General features: G+C 49.1%; 1 protein-coding gene across 1 annotated transcript; it reads left to right on the forward strand.

Annotated features, from left to right (window-relative positions):
* Positions 1 to 1,416: 1,416 nt before the first annotated feature.
* Positions 1,417 to 20,184, forward strand: MAP2K2 (mitogen-activated protein kinase kinase 2). The gene is made up of 11 exons (XM_044998601.1): positions 1,417 to 1,719; positions 3,398 to 3,608; positions 5,524 to 5,670; positions 6,402 to 6,479; positions 7,288 to 7,339; positions 7,453 to 7,577; positions 9,205 to 9,418; positions 10,495 to 10,559; positions 11,553 to 11,614; positions 13,246 to 13,291; positions 15,419 to 20,184. The coding sequence occupies exons 1-11, from the start codon at positions 1,634 to 1,636 to the stop codon at positions 15,527 to 15,529; spliced, it is 1,197 nt and encodes a 398-aa protein (XP_044854536.1). The 5' UTR covers positions 1,417 to 1,633; the 3' UTR covers positions 15,530 to 20,184.
* The last annotated feature ends 6,627 nt before the right edge of the window (positions 20,185 to 26,811 follow it).

Consider the following 26,811-nt stretch of genomic DNA (forward strand, 5'->3'; position numbering starts at 1 on the left):
CCGAGTCAGATGGGGGGTTTCCGATTGGTTAGCCCAGGCCTGGGTGGCAACCAGGGGGGTGACCTAGGAGGAGGGGAGGAAGAACAACTTGGCGACACAAGATTGTGATTTGAGGCATGAGCTGATCACTAGAGAGTGTGTCATGAGGGAATCTATTCTTGGTTATGATTCATTGATAATGATTAGTTCTTTTATTATGTATTTATTACCTAGATTTCTAATTCAGCCAACACCCTGGCATCGGTACCTGACTGGGATAAAATCACACACCTGGGACGGGAGAGTTACCCGTCTTCCACAGCATCTGGGACCAGCCAAGATCAGCAGCAGAATGCTGCTCTACAAGGAGCATGATCCCTGAGTCCTCATGATGCTCAGAGTCAGAACTAAAGGCAGTATCATCTCTTTGACCCTCTGTCTCACACAGCGATATGAATTTATAAACGAATGCAGTTAGTTCTCCTATGGGCTGGGAGGAAGAAAGAGAGAATGTTATTGTTCTTTCTGTTTTAAAACCCGTAGGAAGGGCTCAGATGCTCTGGAGGCAGGGAGCCATCTGAGTAGCTAGGCAGACAGATGGATGATAGACAAACAGAAAGGTGGGTCTCACTGCATCCTTCCAACTTCTCCAAAAACTCTAAGATTTATTATTGATGAGAACACCTGGAAATCTGCATGATGAAAACTAAAGTTACAGAAATTGTTATTCCCAGCTAATAACTCCGTAAAACCCCAGACCTTCCACTCCCACCATCCTTCTGTTCACCCAGTCCTACTCACTCATCTCCAGGTCATCAACCCCATCCCTCGATCCATCCCTCATCCCTACCCCACCTCACTATCCACCCTATCCCATCCCTCCATCCTGCACCCTACCCCAACCCCTCATTCCCATCCTACTCCATCTCTTATTCCTCCACCCTATCTCATCCCTTCATCCCCCACCCTACCCCGCCCCCTATCCCCCCAACCCCTCATCTCCACCCTACTCCATCCCCTTATCCCTCCACCCCACCCCTCTACCTCATCCCCTCATCCCTCCACCCCACCCCTCTACCCCATCCCCTCATCCCTCCACCCCACTCCATCATCCCTCCCACCTTACTCCATCCCCTTATCCCTTCACACTATCTTATCCCTTCACTCCACCCCCTACCCCATCCCCTCATCCCTCCAGCCCATCCCTCTACCCCATCCCCCACCCTACTCCCACCCCATCTCTCCTTCCCCCCTCATCCCTCCACCCCATCCCTCCATCTCCCGCTTCCCATCCCTCTCCCTGCGCGTCCCCGCTGGCGCGCACGCGGCGAGCGCTGCCTTGCCCGGCGCCGCGCCTCGCAGCCGGGAGCGCGCTCTCGCGAGACTCCCGCGGCCTCCCCTCCCCTCGCCTGCCGGGAGCGCCCGCCCCTCCCAGCCTGGCTCGCTCCGGTGCGGCCCCGCCTGCGATGCAGCCCGGCCCCGCGCGCTGACTCCCTCCGGCCTCCGCTGCCCCCTCCCCGGCCAGGCCGCAAAGCCCCGGCCTCGCGTAGCGCGGCTCGCCGAGCCCCGCGGGGGGTAGGGCGACCCCGGGCCGGGCCATGCGGCGGGGCCCCCGCTAGGCTCCGCGGGACAGGAGGGAGGCCCCGGCCCGGCCATGCCGGCCAAGAGGAAGCCGGTGCTGCCGGCCCTGACAATCACCCCGACCATCGCCGAGGGCCCGAGCCCGGACGGCTCCTCCGAGTGAGTGCGGGGGGCGGGGAGACCCCGGGGGGAGGGGGCGGAGAGAGTGCGGGGGGGGGGTGACCCGGGCCGGGGGGGGCGGAGAGGGTGCGGGGGGGGGACCCGGCCGGGGGGCAGGGAAGCCGGGTTGGAGGGGGAGGCCAAAGTAGGTGGCTGGGGAGGGGGAGCCCGGCCTGGGGCTGGGGGGAACCCAGGCCTGGGGGGCGTGTGGGGCACGGGAGCCAGGCTGGAGGGGGAGTCCAGAGTGGGGGGCTGGAGAGGTGGGGGGAGCCTGGGGGGGCTGGGAACTGTGAGTGGGGCTCTGTGGGGCAGGGGGCATGGGAGGAGCCGGGGCAGGAGGTGCCCCCCTCGGAGGGAACGGCAGGGGTGGGGGCAGGAGCTCAAGTGGAAATGGGGCGATGAGAGGGGTCGCCCCCAGGGGACCAAGGGAAGGGCAGGGAGGTGGCCGGGGTTAGGACGCCCGAGACAAAGGCACCTGGCCGGGCTTCTCACACTGGCTGGGGACGTGGGAGTGGGGTGAGAGAGGTGGCGCTGGGGGTACTGGGGATGTTGGGGTAGTCATGCTGTGGGGGTGGGTGGACTGGAGAGAGAAAGGGGGCTCAGAGATGCTGGGGGCTTTACAGGTACTCCCCATAAACCCCTCGCAAACTATAAAGTGTCACCTGTCCTAAGTGCTTGGAGCTCTGCCCAATTCTTCACCATAAACATTTACCTGTGGATGTCAAGTTAGGAAACAAACCTGGGGGGATGGGGTGCTATTGCCAGGGAAGAGGGGGTGGGCTCTAGGTGTCAGGGTTGGCAGGTGATCGTAAAAAGCGCCTTCAGAAAAAAAGACGTTTTAGGATGGCGAATTAAAATTGTGGATTAAAGGGCTGTGATGGATTTCGAAGGGGAAATAGCTCCACACCGTTGGGCCTACCACACTGACAATCCAGTCTTCTCCTGACCAAAGATATCCCAACAGGAGCACCAAAAGGCAGATGGTGTCAGAGCATAAATACCACATTGTGCCTGGATAATAGATAGGCATCGTGTTTGGGCAGGATGGTGAGGGGTGTAGTGTTTTAAGCTGGGGATTTGCATGACTTCATGGAAAGTCCCTCTCATGTTACTTAGTGGGCTGCCTAGCTGTATCCCTGGATTCAGAAAGGGGAGCGGCTGCTGGCACAGCTTGCTCCTCTCCCGGCAGTGAGCAGCACTGCTGCTGGAGCGCCTTTAAGGGTTTAATGATTCCCCCTGGTTTCGCTTAAATGGCTGATTGTAAAAAAAATGCATCTCTGTAAGGGATCTGTGCTTCTGGGAAGATGTTGCATCATTTTTCTCCAATATGGCAATTCTTATGTCCCTATCAGTAACATTCCAGGGTTCGTGCCTTTGTAATAAGGCGTCATTTGTTTATGTTTCTGCCATATAAAGATTTGAATCTGAATACACATTGCTTTGGAGAAGGTTTTCCTCTTAGCTTCCTTCTCCCCACCGGCAGTGCTGAAGGGGTCCAACATAAACTATATATGGGACTTGTATTATGCTGGGCCTTTTGGCTGTTTGTGTAGCTAGCAAACAGCCAGAGTTCCAGTTTTGCCATCTCCTCTGGAGGAAGGGACATCAAATTCTCTGTCTTTAGCAGAGACCTAACCGGCTCTAACAGTTTGTCCTGCTCCTTCCTGTTTCTCTTCAGGGCAAACCTGGTCGATCTGCAGAAGAAGCTGGAAGAATTGGAATTGGATGAGCAGCAAAAGAAGAGGTTAGAGGCTTTCCTCACCCAGAAAGCCAAGGTTGGGGAGCTGAAGGATGACGACTTTGAGAGGATCTCCGAGCTGGGAGCTGGCAACGGTGGGGTGGTCACCAAAGTACAGCACAAACCCTCAGGACTCATTATGGCACGAAAGGTAAAAGAGGTGGCAAGTGAATTGTCCTTCTTGTGCTCGTGTTGGCCTATCGTGTCACGCAGGAGAGAGGTTGTAATAGCAGATTACTCTGGTACAAAAGCTGGACTTTGCCCATCCTAACCCTTCTGCTTCCTTAAATGAATTCCATACTGGTAAAAGGTGCCTGATTATGAACCCTGGAGACCAAGTTTCCTAGGTATCCTTAGATCAGGCATTACCCAGGCAGCAGCACTGTTCTTTTCTCTGTGCTTCAACCCTGACCTGGAGCATCCCCCCTTGGGGTGAGAAGAGAGTTTAGGCTCCTTGTCCTTTATGCTGAAACTACCAGCAACGGTGACTCTTGGGATATGGATACTAGCAAATGGATTGAAGTTTCTCAAACTCTTTATGCATGAGCCACCAGTCATCAGTTGATCCTGACTTTCTGCCACTGTTGACCTGAGCTGGATTTGACACAGTGGCACAAAGATGAGATTCTTCCATAATTAATTCTCTGAGAAATCCAGTCTTCTGTCCCCTTCTTCAGTATTAGCCCATGGAACATGAGTTGTACTATGACAAACCCTATGTACTGTTTAGAGCACGTTCATGCTTTATCTTTGCATTAGAGCAGCTCTTAACTCAACTAAATTGGATGAGGTTTGTGGGAAAGTTGTACAGTTTTCAGGGGCGAGGTGTAGCTAACAAGGAGAGAGAAAGTATGGCAGAACCTGCAGAAAGAAGTGCAGAGGACAGGTCAGTTAAAGTGATTCCTGGACTGTTTGCCACTTGCTATTAATTAGATCAGACTCAGCAACAAAGTCCCAGAGATCCCTGTGCCTTGAGACGTCCTTTCTCAACCTCCAACTTAATATGTTTGTTAATGCTAGTATAGTTCTGTGAGGAGCCTTGTGAGTTTGTCGCGAAAACTTACTGTCCCAGACACACAATTTATTCATCCACTTAATGATACCTAATAATGGAAATAAATAATTTACCTGCCTATCCAAAAAAAAAAAAAAGGGCTAACCTTCCGTGAGAGAACACGTAAGATTTCTGTCGGTTGTTCAGATCCATGGTGTGACTTAACTTGAAACTCTGGTCTCTTATCTTATAGGGATGAATTTTAAAAGCAACAGGTAAAATTCTATGGGTCTGATGAGCCAATATGTCCCACTGATTGGCTTCCCCTGGAAAGCAGTATCTGTATAGCCTTCCACAGTAGCATCTAGCTTGGGAGTACTGGAGCTGGAAGGGTGTCAGCAAGATGCTGTGTATGTGAAAACTGATGGAAACCTGTGTTCAGAGCCTGGTTTGAGATTTTGAGCATTAGGGCTGTACGTTGTTGGTCCAAACCTTCCCTGTCTCCCCATGTAGAATGATAGAAGTCCCAGGAGACTCTGAAGCATGTAATGGCGATCACTATTGTTTGAGAGTGACTTGATTTTTCTAGCGGCTACAGCTTCCCTTTCTGCGAGGTATTCCTTGCACATCGATAAACTGGTCCTACATGGAGCCCAAGGAATAATGCATCTGCTCCTCAACTTTCAAACAACTCCCTCTTAGTGATCAGGTTTTAGTTCTTTGGTTACTTTGGGATTCAAACACCCTTTATAGTGCCTGTAGAGATGGCTTTTTTTGTGATAAACATTTACTATGTTGGGTGTCGTCTCTGCACCCAGCTTGCTACATTGGTTTTCTGCACTGTACCCTGTATTGTCAGCCTGGGGGTGACTAGTGTGCTCCCTAGCATTCTGTGCAGGATGCAGAAATCAAGAGTAGTTTGGTAAGCATAGGGCGAACAGCTCTCACCAGCACAGGACAAAGTGGGGCTCTTTCAAACCCCTCTTCTGCGTCTCCCTTCCCTTCCAGGCTACAGCTGTATGTTCTTGTAGCTGCTCCTTGATTCTGTTGTTTGATTTTTCTCTCTTTGCAGCTGATTCATTTAGAAATTAAACCCGCCATTCGTAATCAAATTATCCGAGAGCTGCAGGTCCTACACGAGTGTAACTCTCCATACATTGTGGGTTTCTATGGAGCGTTCTACAGCGATGGAGAGATCAGCATCTGCATGGAGCACATGGTGAGCCTAAACTCCCTCCTTTTAAGCTGCTGCTCTCCAGTGCTGTATCATGGGCAGATCCCTCTGGGTTGTAGATGCAAAGGCGTATGTGATACTAGAGTTTTTTCTGACAGCAAAGGCTTGTTACTCAGGGCGTGGGTGGTGGAGCTGGGACATCAGACTCTGTCTAGGAGCTGCACAGCCCTACTTGGGCGGCTAAAATACAGAGAAATAGACTTTCTGGAAAGCGGAAGTGGTGGTTTTTGGGGTCCAGCCAAGAGGAAATGTTGCAAACCCTCCACTGAACAGAATTCACTGAACTGCCGTGTGCGTCTTCCGCTGTATCTGGCGGGGAGGGCGTGTTGTATCCCCTCCGCATTGGTGCAGCCAGCGCTGCCTTTGCATTGACAGGAGTGTGTAGGGGAAACAGGGCAGAAAGCCTGTGACACTAATTTGTTAGACGATGCCATTAAAATGGCATTTCCTATGATAGCAAAGTTTAATCATGAAGTGCTTAGCCAGAGATGGGCGTATCCTCGGAACACCCATCTGTGGTGATTACCCGAGAGATCTTCCTTAATCTGTGAACAGTCTGATCTCGTGTTACTGACTAGTGAACCCAAATGTGTTGCACTGCTCAGTCCTCATAGGTATGTAAATGTGGAGCCTAGAGCTGGGAAACATTTTTCAGACCATTGATCTTATTTTATTTTCCTGCCAGTGCTCAGTTAACTTCTCTGCTCTGGATTTAGGATGGAGGCTCTCTGGATCAAGTGTTGAAAGAAGCCAAAAGGATTCCTGAGGAGATCTTGGGAAAAGTCAGCATAGCGGTGAGTATCCCTCTCCCAGAGCTCACTCAAAACCCAAAGGGAAGAGGAGAGGCTTCAGGCTTTCAGAACTAGGGTGGCCAGATGTCCTAATATTATAGGGACAGCCCCCGTATTTGGGGCTTTGTCTTATACAGCTGCCTATTACCTGCCACCCCCATCCCAACTTTTCACACTTGCTACTTGGTCTTATCAGAACTTACTGTCTCTCAGGGTGTACTGGGAGCAAATACCATCTGAGTCTAGACCCTTTGCCCGTCTGTTTTCCAACCCTTCCTGAAATCCATTCTGTACCCTGGGACTCTCTTATTTCCTTGGAGCTGGAGCACAATTTCCTGTTGGTAGATAGACCTACTAATTCAAGTTGCAAGCCCAGGTTTTCCCTCCACCGCGCATATTGTTATTGTATCATCAACTAGGAGTCAAAAGAATAACCATATGAGCTGGGAAGTTAGTATATTTCAGATTATTTGCTGCAGCCCCAGGTGGGAGGGTAGAAACTGGTGTAGGAGCCTCATGGAAAGCTTCCATCGAGCCAGTGAACCAGTGACTTCATATCTAACACTGTGGGATTTTCAATTGTCTGAAAGTTTTATCTCCTTAAGCAGAGTGGATCTAAAGTGCAGCCAACATTTGCTCGGCTGTGTGTCGGTTACTTCCTAAAGCTGAAGCCCTTAGTTGCTACAGGGAGGCTTTACTGGTGATGTTGCAGTATTACAGGATCTTAAGGCTGTGCAGGATTTCTCTCTCCAAAGGGAAAGACGTTTCCTTCCCAGCTTATACCTCTTTCTGTCCTTTGGTTTTCTTCTAGGTTCTGCGAGGTTTGGCCTATCTAAGAGAGAAGCATCAGATCATGCACAGAGGTGAGAGGGGAGAATCTAAAAATAGCTTCTCATGACAACCAGAGACCTGGATTGTTCTTACCTAGCATTGCGCATACATTTTTTATCTCTCTCTCTCTCTTTTCTATTCTCAGATGTGAAACCTTCTAACATCCTGGTCAATTCCCGGGGAGAGATAAAGCTATGTGACTTTGGGGTTAGCGGTCAGCTCATTGACTCCATGGCAAACTCCTTTGTGGGGACTCGATCCTACATGTCTGTAAGCCCCTTTATTCTTATGCAAACCTTTAGATGTATTCTACAAGGGAGAGGGATTTACCACTGACAGAGCGTTAGCATAGTGTCCAGGATCACTCACAACTCCACCAGGATCTCTTAGCCTGGCCTGTAGTATCCTGCTGTTACACCCTTCTATGTCGAAACTAGCAACCTGGCCAACCAGAGAGGTAGTTGTAATATATGGACAAATCATTGAGGGCTAGATCAAAACCTCACTTCACTTCTGTCTCCAGCCTGATTTATTTTGTAGATGTACAAAGAACACTTAAGTGCACTTACATAAATCTGCGCCTTTTAAAGGAATGCCATCAACCTTAAAACGAGTCCGTTTCAAAAAAGAGTTAAAAGTAGTTTGAAGTCCTATATGTGCTCCTGAGTTCCCCTGCCAATATTTGTGGGCTTAGAGTTGCACTTGAACTTCAGATAGAGGTGAGATGTCTGAGTTGAAGTTCCTTTAATCATTAGATGCTGTTGGGCTTTCTCTTTCTATCCACACAGTCTGGGGGCAATGTAACTTCTCTATCTGCAGTGGAATTGTTGCATATTGACACTTATGTGTCTGTGAAAACTTGCACAACTCCCATTCTAGCCAGCGTCCTTTGCTTTCATTAGCAGGAGATTTACTGACCAGGATAATTACAAAACTCTAAATCTGTGCTAGCACTTGGTCCTTAGCTTGTTCGCCTCAGTGGGGCGGCGTATAGTGTTCATCTCCCCAGCTTGACGGCTAGGAACAAAGATGTGGGTTCTTAGGGGTGCTGTCAGCCTGCACTTGTGTCCTTCACTCTGAACTTCTTTGTATTTTGGGCACTGTTCCTCTTCAAGTGCAGTTATAGTTAGGACAGAGACTGAAAAAAACCCAAAAACCCTCCTCTTCTTTCTCAGTCCCTCAGCTCTGTGTGATTTTTTGAGTCATATCTCTACTGGCAGCTGTGACTCCTGTTGGTTCTGCAGTGATGTAAGAAGCAGAAAACCCAGCTCGGTTTTCAGATTCTATTTGGGAGTTTGTAGTATGGGGCAGGGTTTTTTTTTACGTGTATACTGAGTAAACTAGATCTGAATACACTGAGAAAATAACCCCATGGTGCCAGTCACTCTTCTGGCCATAGCAGAACTTAAAGAAGAGCTGCACTCAAGTAGCATTTAAGTGTATAAAACCTGCACTACACATTCTGTGGACATCACCTTTCTAGGTAGAAGAAATCCCCCCGGCCCCCCATATTTCCTCTGAGCATATTAATGTTTCCTGCTGGTGTCAAGAGTTGCAGGGCCTCAGAGGATTCTAGTTTGGAAACTCACACAGTCTTCTTTATAAACAGCCTGTCCCCGCAGCAATTCAGCCTTGAAACAGAAAAAATGCACTAAGAAAGAGCCACTTTAGCCTGGGTGTGGGGGGTGGGGGGCGGAGAGGTAGTCGTGTCTATTTCATTTAAATGTATAATTAGTGGGGAGTGTTTTGTATCCTTCCGTATGAGGCGGAGTTTCTCTGCAGTAACGTGCCATAGCCACAAATTACTTCCAGTCAATGGAGTCTCTTCCATGTAGTGACCTCTCTTCTGTTGGGAAGTACAGTTTGACTGAGGCACCTCTGTGACTTTTCATTACAGCCTGAGCGGTTGCAGGGCACTCATTACTCAGTTCAGTCCGACATCTGGAGCATGGGTCTCTCCCTGGTGGAGCTGTCTATCGGAAGGTACCCAATCCCCCCACCAGACTCCAAGGAACTGGAAGCGATATTTGGCCGTCCCATGGTCGATGGGGCAGAGGGAGAACCTCACAGCATCTCACCGCGGCCCAGACCCCCAGGGCGCCCTGTCAGTGGTAGGGGCCGAAATTGACACCTGTCTGCTGGGATGGTTTTTGGTTTATGGGCTGGGTTAGAAGTATGAAACAAGCCAGGACCATTCATTGGCTTTCATCATTTCTCTGCATTTGGACAGTTGAAGCGAGGCAAATACCTAAGGGTTCTAATGGGAATGTGTTCTGCAGAAGACTGGCCTATACCTAAACACTGGAAGCAGAACCAGCACTAACTTGCTTCTCTGGTTTTTACAAAATACGTGTGTAAAATCAGTCTCCCATAAAGGCAGCACACACATGAAGGCCAGGATGTTCCAAAATGACTAGTGATTTGGGGTGCTCGACTTGAGATGCTTTGAAAGGAGCCTGATTTTCAGAGGCCTGGTGTTTAGCCCTTTGAAAATCAGGTCCCTTTAAGGAGTGTCAAGTTGGGCCCACAGAAGCATTGGAAAATCTTGGCCTAACTGTGCAGAACTTGAGTTGGAAATTTGTCTCTCTAGCAACGTGATATTGCTTTGCTGACTAACTTTGTTGGTGAGAAGCGACAGCCCTGGAGGCAAGTGCTGTTACCCACGGGTCAGGTGCAGCATTTGTATCGGCAGAGCAAGCTTCCTGCTAGCGTGCCTGAATCCTGGCCTGGGGTAAAGGCTAGTTCAGTTTCAGCAGCCCATTTGCTCCTTGGTCTCTGATTAGACTGATCCCCAAGGGGCCAAATACGTGCCAGTTGTGGTGTATTTGGGAGTTGGACTGAGGCCACCAAGTTCATCTCATGTAGGCTTCTGAACAGCCATTAGATGGTAATGGTTGAGTGGCTGGATTTGAACTGCTGATCTAAAGGCAAAAGGCTTCTTGGTCCACTTCCAGCCCTCCAAGCTATATGATCTTGTGCTTCCCAAATGCTCCCAGCTATTAAATGGATCAGGGATTTGGTAGCAGAGGTTGAAACCATAAAGCTCAAAACGAGCTTTTAAAAAAAAAAAATCCATCCCCATTGTCTTGCTTTTGCTTCCATCAGAGTCTGAACTCCACTGTGCAGGTTCTGTTACCTTCGTCCCTGTGCAGTTTCTTACTCTGCCTTTGTCCTCTTAACTACACAGGCCACGGAATGGACAGTCGGCCTGCAATGGCCATCTTCGAACTGCTGGACTATATTGTTAATGAGGTTGGTATTTGAAATCACCTTTCATCCCCTTTCCCTCTGTTTGCTGGAGTCTTTTGGAGTCTCTGGACTCAGAATAGATCGAAAATCTTCATTTGCTCATCAGTTAAAGGGGTAACAAGAACTGAAAGCTTCACTAAAATCTCCTTCTCTCCTACTCACTCTATTTGTATTGGGTCCCTTCCCGTCTCTCCCATTTGTTCTTCCTGTCTCTTGGTATTAAAGGCTACTCTAGCTCTGGAATAAGACCCTGCAGACAAGGGCTTCTAATATCTTTGAAGGAACTGTGAGAAGAGTAGAAAGGGGAGCCCTGAGGGTTAATGAACTATTTGTTCAGTAATCAGCCATTTAGAACAAACTCCTCCATAGACCTGTGAAGGATAAACCATCCCTCTGCTAGGAGCCAGATCACCCCAGTGTTCTCAGCCTGGGGCGAACGCCTGGTCTCTTTTTTTAAAAAAACCTTAAGATAAATTACAATCTGGGGTCTTAAATTGAGCATGTCCCAGTACGGAGGCAGGACTAGTCTGTGGGAGGAGCAGCTTCCCCTGTAAGGTGACATGATGAGTCGTTACCTAACCGCAGTTGTACCTGTTGAGTTAGTTCCGTCTGCTGTAGGGTTTCAGGTATGTGGGATTTGCTGTGTCTTATCCGAACACTGATCTGGGAGGTTGAACTCCAACCTTTTGGCAGCAGCTAATACCTAATGCTTCAAAAGTAGGCAGCTCTGCTTCCCCTGTGCACCTAGCCAAATGGCAGTGCTTTACCTCGGGTGGAGGGGGAGGGGGCAGCAAGGCTTTCCTTCGAAGGCCTTGAATGGTAGAGCTGGCAGAAGATATGCACTGATGGGAGGCTAGTGACTGTAAAGGGAAGCAACGGTTCTGAGGTTTAAAGGGAAACACGTATGAACAGTCAGGGCTTCGGGCTGCAGCTTTTCAGGGACTGTGCTTCTTCCTGACCCATTGATGCAGAAAACCCTTCTGCTTCTTTTCCCAGCCTCCTCCTAAGCTGCCGAATGGAGTTTTCACGCAAGACTTCCAGGAGTTTGTAAATAAATGGTAAGGCTCTCTTTCTGCAAGTGAACAGAAAGGCTGTGCCCGGGGCTGGTTCGGCAGCCCTAGAGATTGAAACTTTCCATCCCATAACAAGGTGGCAGCACACGTTTTCCCATGTGTCCCAGCCAATGTGCCTCCACTCTGACCTGGAGGGACCACCCTCGGTCAGTCCTTGTGATCCATTCAATCTGTGATCCCTGTGAGCTCCTAGGTGGGTGCTTGTTTTACTAAGACCACCGGCCCATTTCATATAGGCTACAAAAATGGCTGTTGGGTAATGGCTTGGAGTTGCTACCAGTGTGGGTTGGTCACTTGAGTCATCCAGTCCTCCAGTCTTTCTTTGTATTTATAATAAGACTTTTGGAGGATGCCTAGATAAACGCTGCAGCCGATGCTGGTTTATTGACAGCCTTCTCCATGATGTGGTATCCTTCCAAACACTCACCCCGAGGAAGCTTGCCTAGAATGTTTTCTAGGAGCATGAGATCTTCTCTCTTAATCTCTTGCCTTCTCCTCACTTAGAAGGGATTGTTTTTCTTCAGTTGGATTTGCCTTGTTTGGGGCTTCGTGCTCTGATGACACTGCCAGCTTAGCTACCTTTGCTTAAGACTCATGTTCAGAAGAACCTGTAATTAATGTAGACTGTGTACTTGGGAAGGAGGGGTTGGTTGTATTTAGACGTTACAGTGCTAATTTTCAACATTAAGGGATGCTGTCAGCCCGCATATTAGATACACCTAAAGAGGCAACATCATGACAACTGAGACCTGCCAGCTTTGCTTTGGTTCATGGATGCACTTCAGACTCAGATATGGGTTGATCTTTTGCAGCTTTATAGGCCTAAATTTTCCACAGTGACTAATGACTTTGAATCATAGAATATCAGGGTTGGAAGGGACCTCAGGAGGTATCTAGTCCAACCTCCTGCTCAAAGCAGGACCAATCCCCAGACAGATTTTTACCCCAGTTCCCTAAATGGGCCCCCTCAAGGATTGAGCTCACAACCCTGGGTTTAGCAGGCCAATGCTCAAACCACTGAGCTATCCCTCCCCTCAATTTTTGGGTGCCCAACTTGAAACTCCTTGAAGAAGCCTGATTTTCAGAATTGTAGAACAGCAGCTCCATCTCAAAATGAGGTGTCTTTCTGGTGTTTCAAATTGGGCACCTAAAATGGCTGGTCACTGCCGGAAACTTACACTCTCATCTTTATTTTCAAATGAGGGTGGGAGTGGTTTAGCAGCAACCTCTGCTAGACTCTTCCTTGAGAATCAGGTTTCCCTGAAGTTTTTCTATGATGCTTATCTCCTAAGCCTGCTGCAGGGTTTGGTAAGTGCATGGATACTGTGGTGCGGCATGAGAACCTGGATAGAGCTGATATTGAGGTCTGACTGTTCAAGGGAGTCCCGCTCTCCAGGAATCTGCTAGGATAGACTTGGAGGGTGTCCCTCAGCGGTGGGTCCATAAAGCCACTTTTAGAGTTGTGATAGAAGTGACCAGGTCTAGGTCTGCTGAAGGCAGGATTCTCTAGCTTCCAAATAAACCAGACACCAGGCTGGGTAGCCCTCCTGGCCAAATAAGCAGCTTTTCACAAGAGGGGTCTGACAGATCTTTCCTGCCTTTTCTTCTGTTCTCAGCTTAATTAAAAATCCAGCAGAACGGGCAGATCTGAAGATGCTGATGGTAAGTGGGGAGCTGCAAGTTGTTTTGTACTGTTGGGCAGCTCGGGCCTCGGCCTTGCATCGTGGGTGGGGGTTTTCCTCCATTCCTTTACCAGATGCAGATGCAATTGGGTTTGGTTTCCTCCTCTTGAGACACTGGAAGCTCCAAAGCGACATTAAGGCTGAACTGAGTGGGAGGTGAGGGAAAAGCTTCAGGAAGATGCCAGTCAGATTGATGCATTTACAGTCTTCCAGAACCGGGCCCAATACACGTAGGTCCTGCAGCCCATCCTGCTAACCACGCCCAGCGCAGGCATATGGTTCCTCAGAGAAGTCTTTTGGAAGGAAAACAGTAGTTTCTGTCAGAGAAATGTCCATGTCTTCCCAGGCGGTTTGGGAGATCAGTTTTCCCTGTTAAGCTCCAGAGCCTCTCCCCAGCTGTGCACTGGTTTCCTCAGCTGCTGTGGACTGGGATATGGGGAGACTGTGCTCTTCTCCCCACCCTCCAATACCTCTTGGAGCTGCTGCTCTGGGCTTCGTCACCTGCCTCCCCCCTCCTCCGGGTGCAATGGCTGGCGGTTCCGTGGAGTGGCAGATCCTTTACATGCCATCTCCCAGTGTGACAGCCCGCGGGGAGCTGTGCTTCCCACAAGTCTGGGATGCAGGCTTCTCAGATCCTGCCCACTCTGGGTCAGTTCTGCATCTAAGGCTCTCTGCCTGGGGGGGTGGAGTACAGGATTTGCAGCTCTGGAGCTTTGCTGAGCCAGTTCTGAGACCACACACCGCTCTGCCTATGCACCTGGAGCTGCATCCTCCCCATGCTAGGTGTCCTCCCACGAGGCTTGCCGTTTGGGTTGCAGTGGGGATGCATGTGCTTTCTTGTTCACTGGGGCTCTGTCTCCAGTGTCTGTTCATTCTGTCCTGTGCAGTGCATCAGCCAATTAGAGAGCAGTATGGCTGTCACCCCTCCCCTACTGATAAACTGTCTGAAAACCCAAAAACCCAGCCCCACAGCTAGTTGGACATCTATCTAAAAAGCTGGTTTTCTTGGCTGGGGAACAGAACAAGCCGGTCCTCCGGCTCCATCAGAACAGTGCTGGCAGTACAGCATGACTCCAGCAAGAAGCTGTCACTGCAGCACAAGCATCTGTCAGACCAAACCGTTGGCAACATGATGAGTCACTGGGTGATATAGACCCCGTCATTGGGTTAGAACTGCTTTGGGGAGACAGAGCTCCGGGCTTTTATCTAGTATAGCAGCAGCAGCAGACGCCATTACCCTGTGGCAGCCCTTCGTCCTCCCATTCACGTCCTGTAAAGCACTGCCTGGGAAGCCCTTGTTACATCAGCGCTGGCTCGCAGATGGCAGCATTAGACCTGAGAGGGGCTTGCTGAAGCCAGCCAAGTGCAGCTGCCGTTTCAGGGTATGTAATTGCCCCAGAATCCTGCCACTGGGTGCCACCGTCCCGTGTCTGGTCTGAGTGAGCCTCCTACACTGACTTCGGGCGGCAGGGCCGCCTGCCAAATTGACATCAGCGCAGCTGCACCGTTTTAATGCGTCTGGAGAAGGCGCTCTAAGGGCAGGTCTACACTATGGGGCTAAGTTGACCTAAGTTACGCAACTCCAGCTGTGTGAATAACGTAGCTGGAGTCGAGGTCGCTTAGGTCGACTTTTGCAGCATTTGCACCGCCGGGGTCGACTTACCTTATGCTTGTCGTTCTGGTGGAGTACCGGAGAGACGGGAGAGAGATCGGCAGTCGATTTAGTGGGTCTTCACTAGACCTGCTAAATTGACCCCCGGTGGATCGATCGCTGCACATGAATCCCCGGTAAGTGGAGATAAGCCCTAAGCCAACAGGAGAGAGCTCTCCCGTCAGATTAATAACTCCCCCTCCGAGAGGCAGTAGCTATGTCAGCCGGAGAAGCCCTCCCTGGACATAGCGCTGCCTACACAGGGGGTTACGGTTGGTATAACTGTGTCGCTCAGGGGGTGTGGACTTTTCACACCCCTGAGCACTGTCGTTATACCGAAGTAAGTATGCAGTGTAGACTGGGCGAGGACTTTGTGGTAGGGAAGTATGGAGTGTCTTGTGATCTGTGATAGACGAAAGAGATGCATGTGCTTTACTCTGTCTTTTCCCCTTTCAGAATCACGCCTTTATCAAACGCTCTGAAGTGGAAGAGGTGGATTTTGCAGGTTGGCTATGTAAAACGCTGCGGTTCAACCAGCCCAGCACCCCCACCCGCACCGCCATGTGACGGCAAAGCAAACGGCCTTGTGTCCACACATCTGCCTGTCTGTCACCGTTTCCTGCCCTTCAGTAGAAGACAGAACCGCCCTCCTTCCTCCCCCATCCCCTTCCCAAAACGGCAAAGCACCATCATTTTGGGAAATACCCATCATCCAACAAACGAGCAGAAACGGGCTTGCTTTCTTTGTTTTGTTTTTTCATGCCTGCGTTCAAGCGCGGCTCAGTCTTTGACGTTTCTGACATTTGGGAAATGTGCTGCTGCTTACGTTGTCTCTTTTGAAACCTGTTCCCTTGGGTTAAAAAAAATTTGGTGTGTGTGCGGGGGGCGGGGGGGAGATCATGTGCTTTGTATACTTCCTTTTGGTGGGGGCTTGAAAATAGCTAGTGTCGAAAGCTGTAGCACTGGACACAGAGAAACCTATCAATGAGGAATGGCTGGGGTGAGGGCAGGGACAGTTGCCAGATGGTAGAGCTCTTGCACGTGTGTTGGCAGAGAGCAAGAAGGAGAAGGGAAGGTGTTGAGACTAGCAGACCCCTTGAGCTTGCTTGGGGAAATTAGCAGGGGCACTGCAAGAACAAAGAGACGGTTCGTGGGTAATATTTTTAGCCTAGCTGGGGAAAGAGGAGCAGCACTAAATTCTCTCCCACGTTTCTTGTGTCTGTTTGACACTCAGCTCCTTAACAGGGAAGCCTTTCTTAGCTCCCCTTGTCCTGTTCCTCTTTGTGTCCAGCCAGGGCTCTGTCCTAACCCAGATGCTGGAGAAAGGACAGACTAGGGAATCCTGTTTTTCTTCATGTAAGCTTTGAGGTCCTTTTGCATTACTGTGTGTTGGAAAGTTGATTTCTAGTAGCCCAACGTCCTTCCCTGCTGATCTTCTTCCAGGTGTAGCTAGGAAAAGTTTCTGCTTTTAAAACGTGGGGTTTTCGAGTATATTCCAGGCACGCACGGCGTGTTCAGTGATCGTCTTGGGCTACTAAATTGCCACATTGGGCGGTTAGCCTGCTAAGAAAGGGAAAGGAGTCTGAGCCAATTAATAACAGACTGCAGGGCGATACTGGCTACTCTTCCAGTCAATGTGACGGTCAGGGCAAGAAGCTTTTTGTGGTAAGCTTGGGCCTACCAGAATTGTGAGGGAGGAGACAGTACCCTCCAGCGGCTGCAGCAGCATTACTGCCCTGCCACACTTTGAAGGGAAGACTGCGTCGTGCACCCGACAGTTGGCGATACAAAGGGAGAGCGGGCATTTCTCTGCAGCTCCGGCACGTTCTGCCGCCAGTGCGGAGATGCTGCGTTGGGAATGGAATCCCTAGCAACTGGCCCAGGGAAGAAAAGTCCTGATCTTCCTTCGGATCTACTCACGGCACTGACAAGGCTGATCGAGCAGCAACCCAGGAGTGTGGTGCAAACTCCAAAGGCTCTCAGGGCGTAGCTGATTCTTTGCCCGTTTTCTGTGCTGCTCCACAGTCCGGCGAGAACCATCTCCCACAAGGGCTGTGGCGGATGCAAGTGTTTTTAGAAACGTTCTTTGGAGAGGCAAGGAGAGGATGGGTGAGATGCCTCAAATCCTACAGGAAGCCAAACAGCAGATTTCCACCCAGGGTTCTTTCCCTGTTTGAAATGGTCTCCACGCTGCCTGCTAGTGGTCAGGATTGTTGAGTTTTGTTTTGTTTTTCCTCCAGCACTGATGTTTTTCCCCCCAGCTCCTACCAGAGGGTTTCAAACCTGTGATCTCCTACGGAATATACCTAGTCTTTCTAAGGTCATTCTCTCCCCTCCCCTCCCCTGCTTGGTCTCACTGTGTTAGAGTGGCTGGTTTTTAACTGTGTAACTGTACATTCAGCTGAGCCTTCAGACAACCACGTAAGGCAGAAGACCAGGGCGAGGTAACTGTGACTCCAGCCGTCTCGTGACCAGCTGGCGAGATGCTGTACAAGGCCACTGGAGGAAGGAAACCACACATCGGAACTAGTTTTGTGACATAACTAGCCAAAAGCAATCAAGTCTCTGGGGGAGACTTCCCCCAGGACCATTAGGTGCCTAACTCCTATTGGCATTAATGGGAGCTGGGTGGCTTAAACTGTCCTCTTTGCCTGGGCAAAATCTCCCCCCTACCAGTTTGATGGTACATGCTCCTTGGGTAGGGGAAAGACTTGTCCAAGCCACCCAGACATGGTGCACGTCTCTTCGCTCTTCTGATAGGTAAGGATGCCATCACGTGGTGGCTGAACTGTTACGTAGAGCTGCCTGCACCATTGCAGCACCTTTCCCGGGCCCCCTCCGTCTTCAGCTCCGGTAGTTAGGAGTCCTGTCCAGTTTTAGCCTTTCCTCATTGCTCGGCGTTCCCTGCCGAAGGCCAGTACAAATCCCTGTGCGGCATAGTTCCATAATTGTGATAGGTGGAGTGGTAACTCCAAACGTGCTTCATCTAACGACAGTCCTGCTGGCAATCTCTGAACCATGAAGATCTCCATAATGGTCCCTAGAAGGGGGACACCAGTCGTACACTCTCTTTTCTGCTGCCGAGCTGGGAGTAGAGTCTGGCCCTGACCCCACGGCCTTTCCCCATGAGCTGCCTGGTTCTCAGAAACGTTTTCCTGTAGACTCTCTGGGCAGGGAGACCCGGCTGGCGAAGTGAAAGTGACTAACTGAGGTAGCTGTTTGCTCCTGCTGATCCAGACAGGAAGTCTGAGGAAGCCTCTTTTGGGACTACTGGGCCTCGCTTGTTTTGTGTGACCGGCGGTAGCGTGTGTGGAATTCGCCGAGTGTATTTATCTCCTCTCTCAGGGGGGATCCGGTTCTTCATTTCCTTGAGGGAAAGGAATAAGAGGTTAAACAATAGTTAACCGGAAGGGCCTGCTCACCTTTGGTGGAATCTCGCTTCTCTCAAGCTACCTCTCTAGTTTAGGGAATGATAGGTACGTACCTTGCAGTTACGGGAGCCAGGAAGGGCCTTGTTCTGCTGTAACAGTTGAGTCTCATGAGGTGGGAAGATAGCCTGCATGGATCACATGGACAGGGTCTCTTCAAAGAGCCTTTTATTTTTTATTTTATTTTTAAATATACCCTTTCTTGTGCTTGCTGTAGAAATACAAGCCATAGGAATGACTCATTCCCTTGCCCTCTTGGCTTTGGGAGGGGGTGTGTGTGGGGGTCTCTGATGTGCGAGTTCCATTTGGCTAGAGTCTAGAAATCTCGTCTTCGTCAGGTCCCCTAAAGCAGGATGTCTTGGCTTAAGGGGCAGAGGCCTGTTGGCGTCCTCAGCCCTAGCATTCTTGTGCTGCTGTTAAAGGAACAACCTGAGCCAGACCACGGTGGCTGCAAAGGTCAATTGTGAACTTGTAAATTCGGGGAAGGGGCAGGGGGGCGCGTGATTTATGAGGCTTGGAAAGCATGGCCACCGCCGCTTTCTAATGGACAGTCCCGTTGGGTAGCAGCAGACATATCAGTGCCCCTCCCCCAAAACGCATATGTTCTCCTGTAACCGCGTTCCACTGGGGAATATATCGAATCTACCTGAAAAGGAAAGGGTGTCGGGCGGAACCTGATCACTCATGAAGCACCTGCCGTGTCTGTATGGTGTCGGTTTCACCCCCTTGATGAAGGGCAAGGTGCCAGCCAGTGTTGAGTAAAGTCTTTCAACTAGCACGTTGACAGTGTAATAATTTAACGAGGGGTGGAGGGATTCCCTCCCTACCCATAGATGCATTTCATGCTGCTGATTGTGGTTCAGATATGCTGGGTGTTTAAAAAAAACACACACACACACACAAATATAGTGGATTGTGCTTATTTTTTCAAATAGTACCAGTGGCTCAAGCACTGATGTCATTTTTACATTTTTGAAGGCCTTTATTTTTACCCCAGAGTTACCCTATTTGATCAGATTATCAGGTGCTCTCATGCCTGGGTTCTAGTTAATCAGACCACTAGGACATTAATGCAGAAAAGCAGCCGAGAGAGCTGGAAGGATGTGGATCTCTCACTGTTCGGGGGAACCTCTGCAAAGCTTTTACAATCTCCTGATGTCCAGAAGAAGTGGAAACAGGTTCCATGGCTGCTCCAAACCAAAGCTTATGCTGCAGGCTTCAGATTTCACTCTAATATGCCTCTCTCTGTCCATTTGCCACAGCGGCCCGTAATATTTATATAGCAGGAAGAAAATGGGTAGAGTTTAATAGCCCGAGGGAAGACTTGTCTGCTAGCTAGCAAAGATTTGAGAGCAAGAATCTGAAGCATCATCCCTGAGTGGCAGTTGTATGTTTTCCAACAACCCATTAATTTTTTTTTCCTAGAGTGCACTTATATTCCATCAAATCTGGTAACTCTTGAGGACTGAATGTATTATACAAAGTGTTTGGGTTAATTAAAAAAAAAATTCTAATGGAAATGGTGAGATCATGTTCTCTGAATGACTATGTACTGTTTTTTGGTCATGTATATGAACCATGAGGCTCTGGGGTGGGGGGGTGTCTCTTTTTTGCCTCTTATTTAAATGAAAAATGTAGGGAGTTCTACTATTCAAAAGCTTTAGGATATTTTTGTTTTGCTTTTGCGCTTGGTTTTGGAGGTGAAGGAGAAAGTGTATTGAGCATTTTGTTGGTGCAATTTTTTTTAACTATTTTCATCATGGAAAAAAAAATAAATGGCACTTTACATTAAAAGGCCCTTTTCCTCTTTCATTTCATCACAGGTGGTTTTTAAACATGAATTTTTAAACGGAAACATGAATTTTAACCTTCATAAAAAATGATGGGTCTAAATTAGCTGTTTCTACTCAAGAAAGAGATCTTGGCGGCATTGTGGATAGTCTCTGAAAACATCTGTTCAATGTGCAGCAGCTGTCAAAAAAGCGAACAGTGTTATGAACCACTAGGAAAGGGATAGATAATAAGACAAAAAATATCATAATGCCACACTATAAATCCATCGTACGCCCACATCTTGAATAAAGCTGTGGTCGCCCCATCTCAAAAGAGAGAGAGTTGAATTGGAAAAGGTACAAAGAAGGCCAACAAAAATTATACAGGGGTGAGGAACAGCTTCTAGACAAAGAGATTAAAAAAACTGGGCCTGGTCATCGGAGATAAGAGATGGCGGAGGGTGGGGGATATGATAGAGGTTTATAAAATCATGAAGGGGGTGGAGAAAGTGAATAGGGAAGTGGTTTTACCCCTTCGCATAACACAAGAATCAGGGGTCACCCCATGAAATGAATAGGCAGCAGGTTTAAAACAAACCAGGAAGTATATCACACAAAGCACAGTCAACCTGTGGAACATGTTGCCAGGGGATGTTATGAAGGCCAAAAGTATGACTGGGTTCAAAAAAGGATTAGATCAGTTCATGGAGGAGAGGTCCATCCATGGCTAGTAGCCAAGATGGTCAAGGACACAGCCCATGCCCTGGGCGTCCCTAAACCTGTGACTGCCGGAAGCTCAGACAGGACAATGGGGGATGGATCACTCAATACATTGCCCTGTTCTGTTCATTCCCTCTGAAGCATCTGGCACTGGCCACTGTCGGAAGACAGGATCCTGGGCTAGATGGACCATTGGTCTGACCCAGCGTGACCGTTCTTATGCTTCAAGAAGGTAGAGGATGAAGAATTATTTCAGCACTGTGGATCTCGGACCCTCGTAGCAATCAGTAGTATGTCGAAGAAAGAGGCACTTCTCATTGCATTTCTCATTACCCTGAATTCTGCCCCCAGAACGTGTGTGTGTGTGTGCGCGCGCATGCGCTGGGGAGCATGGATGCTAGTGGGGAAAGAATAGCCTCTGTCTCCCTAGCTGTAGTGGAGGAGCATAGAATTTGCCTCTACAATATTGTTTTGGAGAAATCCACAGTTTAAAAGGGATGGGTGCTGAGTGAAAAATGGGACACGGTCCACCTGCCGTCACAGAGAGAAGAGGACGCATTTGACATCACTCTTCTTCCAAAGAAAAATCAGACGAGTTTAGGACCCAGATGTAGGTGTTTTAAAAGAAAAAAATCATGTGACTAAAAAAATAGTTTCTCTTAGTTGTAAAGTGGAACTGACTCAAACAGCACAGATGCTTGGAAAGCAGATATGAATAATCAGTTGCTGTTAGCAAAATACACAGAGTCCTGCAATCATTTTTGATCCTCTGGACAGAGCAAACGCTGGGCGAAATGGCGCCGTCCGATGAAAGGAGTGAGCAGCGTGGCACATGACGTAGCAGTGAAGCGGACCCGGCCTATGCACCTGGCAGCCTGAAACACTTAAAATAATGGCACTCAAGAAGCTAATTAAAGAAAATGCTCTCCCTTGCTCTGGATGGTTGTGTGTTAAAAATGGAAGGTGAAATCCTGGCCCCGTTGAAGTCAATCGGAGTTTTGCTATTGACATGAATGTGACCAGCAGAATCAGCTCCTGGGTGCTACTGTAACTTTAGCTAGCCGGGGAAAAATTCAGATGAGACCTTTTTGGGTCAGAATTTGCCAATGCAAAAGTGAAAAGTTTTGCAGCTACAGTTTGATTTTGATGATGATTTGATGGAACGCAGTGCTGTTCCTGCCTGCTTGGGTCTGTCTACGCTGCAAGGAAATACCCGCAGCGGCCCACGAGCGGCAAGGGTCCCAAAACGGGCTTCAGCCTGAGCTCGGATGTCAACACTGCAGTTTTATAGCTCTGTGAGACCTCAGGGCTTCCAGGATGCCTGGTTCCCATCCCATTGTGCTGAAAATTTTGGTCTGTTTGGGTTTCTCTCTGAATTGGAATGAAACAAAACAGTGAACTCCTCTGTGAACAGAATTTCCTTTCTCAACCCAGCTCTGCTGTACAGATGTTAGTTTGGCCTGCTCCGTTGCGTGGTGGCCTGCCTGTCTGGAATTGGCTACAGTCATAGTACTACTTCTTTTCTCTTGCCACTTCCCTGTTGGGGTCGGTGACTTTAATGCCTTCTTCGAAAACTCATGATTTTACTCCTGACTGTCATGCAGATTGGTGTCTCTACAGTCCACTTGATATGCGGTCCATGTAGCAGGTCTTTGGCCTCCCTGTTGGTCATCTTCCAGCCATAATCCTTGCAAGGGCTGGCTATGGTTATAATACACTGCTCAATATTCAAATCATTTGTTTAAATGCTAACAGGCCCCTTGGAAAGCCCTTGTTTAAGATCCCAGATCAGTAGTTGGATAGATGTACAGATAAATCATAGAGGATAATAATCCTAGAATATCAGGGTTGGAAGGGACCTCAAGAAGTCATCTAGTCCAACCCTGTGCTCAAAGCAGGATCAATCCCCAGATAGATTTTTGCCCCAGCTCCCTAAATGGCCCCCTCAGGGATTGAACTCTCAACCCTGCATTTAGCAGGCCAATGCTCAAACCACTGAGCTATCCCTCAAAGGCGTTAACACAGCAATGTCCACTACCATGCAGCTTTGGGAGCCGAACACAGGCACCCGACTCCCTTAGGCACCTGTGAAAATCCCAGTCCGGGTTTCTAAGGTTCAGCTTCCACCAGTGGCACCGAAAATTCCTACATGCTTCTTTCAGACACAATATCCCTGGAAACATCTTCATAAATGGAGATGTGTGGGGATGGGCAGGTGCAAGGGAAGCGGCTTTAACCAAACGCTTGCCAGCCACCAGTAAAACTAGCTCGATGGATTTTCATTATCCAAGCTCAGAAATGGAAACCGGTCAGGACTGCCGAGGAAATTGCATTTTAAAAATTCTCTCCATCTCTAACATGATCTTGGCTGAAGCTACCATGAAAGAGGCCCATTCCCATCAGTGCTAGTGGAATAATTCTGCTTTCGCTGGATCTTCTGCCTACAATGGAGCTGCACCAATCTACGTCAGCGGAGGATCTGTCTCGGGGAGAGGAGGTTGGGAGGGAGCTGCCCATCTGCTACCGGAGCCATCACATTGAGGTTACAAGCCCTACACCTCCTGCCGTTCCTTACGTGGGACGCCATCAGCCCATGCATGCACCACACAGAAACGCCCATCGGCCGGTTTTACTGCCTGCCCCCCACCCCAGATCCTCCTCTCCCCCCGAGGGCTATGAAAATGTGCTTTAAAGTAACCGTATCCCGTATACCGTCTGTAGTGGATGTAGAGGGGGATGGCATTGTATTAACACAGAGCACTGCCCGGACTCCCAGTCTTCTGCTTGCACGGCTACAGACTTTGCTTTCCCCAAGGAAAGGGGAAATAAATTATCAACCAACCACCCAAACCCCAACCCCACCTTCTTGCATATCGTTAGAGAGTGTGAAGAGCCAGGTAGTTTAGAGAGGAAGGAAGGTCTGGGGGACGTGGGTCTCAGGTAGGGTAACCAGACAGTAAATATGAAAAATCGGGACGGGGGGAAGGGAGGTAATAGGAGCCCCTATTAAAAAAAGCCGCAAATATCGGGACTGTCCCTATAAAATCGGGACATCTGGTCACCCTAGTCTCAGGACTCCTGGCTTTGCCATAGACTTCCTGTAGCATCTAGAAGGCCTCACTGTTAACGGGGACCTATTCTGTTCTGGTTCTGATACCGCGGCCTTCCCCAGAGCACGACACACACAGAGTAGGAGAGAATTCTCTCTCTGGGGAGCTCGCAATCTAAATAGACAAGACTTAGGGGGCTGGAGCACAGGACTTATGAGGCGAGGCTGAGGGAACTGGGATTGTTTAGTCTGCAGAAGAGAAGAACGAGGGGAGATTCAACTACCTGAAAGGGGGTTCCAAAGAGGATGGATCTAGACTGTTCTCAGTGGTACCAGATGACAGAACAAGGAGCAATGGTCTCAAGTTGCAGTGGGGGAGTTTTAGGTTGGAGTGTGGTGAAGCACTGGAATTGGTTCCCTAGGGAGGTGGTGGAATCTCCTTCCTTAGAGGCTTGTAAGGTCAGGCTTGACAAAGCCCTGGCTGGGATGATTTATTCGGGGTTGGTCCTGCTTTGAGCAGGGGGTTGGACTAGATACCTCCTGAGGTCCCTTCCAACCCTGATATTCTATGATTCTATGACAAAGGATGGCAGAAAGAAAATTGTGTTTAATCTCTCCTGGCTCATCTGTACAATGGTAATAGCACTTCCATTTAGGGTGACCCGATAGCAAGTGTGAAAAATCGGGACAGGGGTGGGGGCCAATAGGAGCCCATATGGGAAAAAAAAGCCCCAAATATCGGGACTGTCCCTATAAAATTGGGACATCTGGTCATCCTACTTCCGTTGTCTCTCATGGCTATTTAGATTGGAAGGTCTTTGGGGCAGGGGCTGTCTTGTACCATGTGTCTATGCAGCGCCCAACGCAATGTGGCCCTGATCTCAGCTGGGGCCACCTGCCATACCGCAATAGGAACAATATTTCTGGCATTCTCCCTGGGCGAGTTCGGGGAAGAGGTTGGGTGTTTCTGTCGCTCTATCTGTCAAAAGTCTCCAGTTTGGGGCTGAGATTTAAATCTAGATAGTCCTATAGCCCAAAATAACTTCCCATGTGACCTTGGGCAGGTCACATGCCCGCTCTGTGCCTCAGTTTCCCCACCTATAGATTAGAACGCCTACCATGCCAAGGTGTTGTGAAGGTCAGCTCAGTAATGTTTGTAACGTGCTTTGGGATCTGTGCCTGGAAGTATTGCTATGGATGCACCTAGTGCAGGGTACCTCTGCACAGCTTCCAAGCTCTGCCAGCCTAATCAGCAAGGGGGACATGCTTTGGTCTAAGCCTGCGAGTGCAGCTTCATAAACCAGGCGGGAGTGGGGCAGCGAACCCTGACTCTAGTACTGTGCTCTAACCACTAGGCTACATTGCCATGTGCCCAATGAGCCAGGTTCAAATGTGATCCCAGCCTCTGTTCCTTAGAAAGAATCCTTAATCATACCTCATTAAAGTTAGAAGATCTCTGCGCATGGCACAGTTTGGCCTGCCTACGTTAGGGTGTACGGCCATCTATCCTCTGTCTGAGGGGTTATAGCCCATTGGCGTTATTACGTTATTTGTATTGTGGTAGAATGTAGGAGCCCGGGACCCGGACCATTGTGCAAACAGGCGCTGTGCAAACACAGCGTGTTGTTTTACCTGAGAACACACCTTCTGAGAGTTCTGATTAAAGGCACATTACGGTTTTGCCAACTCCAAGCGTTCAAAAATCACCAGGTTGCCTTAACATTCATGCGGGTTTTTTTCAAATAATACCTGTTGGGTTCTTTTTTTTTTTTTTCGCTTTCTGGTCTTTGAACCTTCAGGGGTCACAGTTTCAACCCTTTCTTTGCAGTCAGGAAGGCCGGAAATTTAAGACAGTGGAAGCTGAGAATCACCTAACTCCAGAAACTGGGGCTTTCAGACAAATAACATGTTAAACAGGGAGTGCCGGCAAAACTGCACTGGCCTCTCCATTTAGGCCCCAATGGACTTTTATGTTTTTTAAAAACGGGTTAATGCAGGACTGCCCAATAAGAGGGATATTTTGGTGATTTTCTTTGTTCGCTTCCTTAATTGCAGCAAAAAGGCTTCTGTGGGTGGCATGATTTTAACCTTTCACCTGCTGCTATGGAAACTCAAAGGGAACAGCCTAGCAGAGAGAACAAAACTGACCAGTAATAGAAAGTGAAACTGACCTGGCTCGTGTCTTTCAAAGTCTTTGCTGAGTGAGCGGCACAGAAACAAATGGTGTCAGGGAGGTGAAGTGATTACAATTCTTCATAATACTCTGACGGGGTGTTGGTCTAGTTGTGTGTAAGGCAGGTGGGGTATAAATCAGGCCACCTGGATTCCATCTCCAATGCTGCCCTCCGCTCGATGTGTAACTTTACTTCCTCTCTCCAGGCCAGATCCAAAGTCTTTCAACGGGCATTGGATCAGGGCTTCTGTGCTTTGCTCTGCCAGAGTTTAAAAAGGAGGCTGAGGCTACCTATCCATTTGTAAAGTGCTTTGAGATCCTCATGGGAAAATAGGGTGACCAGACGGCAAGTGTGAAAAATCGGGACAGGGGGTGGGGGGGTAATAGGAGCCTATATAAGAAAAAGCCCCAAATATCGGGACTGTCCCTATAAAATCGGGACATCTGGTCACCCTATGTGAAAAGTAAGGGAAATAAAGGCAGGGTATTATTAGTCGCAATCCAGGTACTGAATGATAAACAGGCCAGCAGTTTTTATCTTGAGTGTCCCAGTAAGAACATAAGAACGGCCAGACTGGATCAGACCAAAGGTCCATCCAGCCCAGTATCCTGTCTTCCGACAGTGACCACTGCCAGGTGCCCCAGAGGGAGTGAATCTAACAGGTAATGATCAAGTGATCTCTCCTCTGCCATCCATCTCCATCCTT

Source organism: Mauremys mutica, chromosome 24, assembly GCF_020497125.1.
Source record: "Mauremys mutica isolate MM-2020 ecotype Southern chromosome 24, ASM2049712v1, whole genome shotgun sequence".
NCBI lineage: Eukaryota > Metazoa > Chordata > Testudines > Geoemydidae > Mauremys > Mauremys mutica.

Excerpts from the sequence above, each read along its gene's own strand:
- MAP2K2 (XM_044998601.1), top strand. The coding sequence starts at position 1,634 with ATGCCGGCCAAGAGGAAGCCGGTGCTGCCGGCCCTGACAATCACCCCG. Across the intron at positions 3,609-5,523 it reads GACTCATTATGGCACGAAAG|CTGATTCATTTAGAAATTAA; the intron begins GTAAAAGAGGTG and ends CTCTCTTTGCAG. Across the intron at positions 9,419-10,494 it reads CCCAGGGCGCCCTGTCAGTG|GCCACGGAATGGACAGTCGG; the intron begins GTAGGGGCCGAA and ends TTAACTACACAG.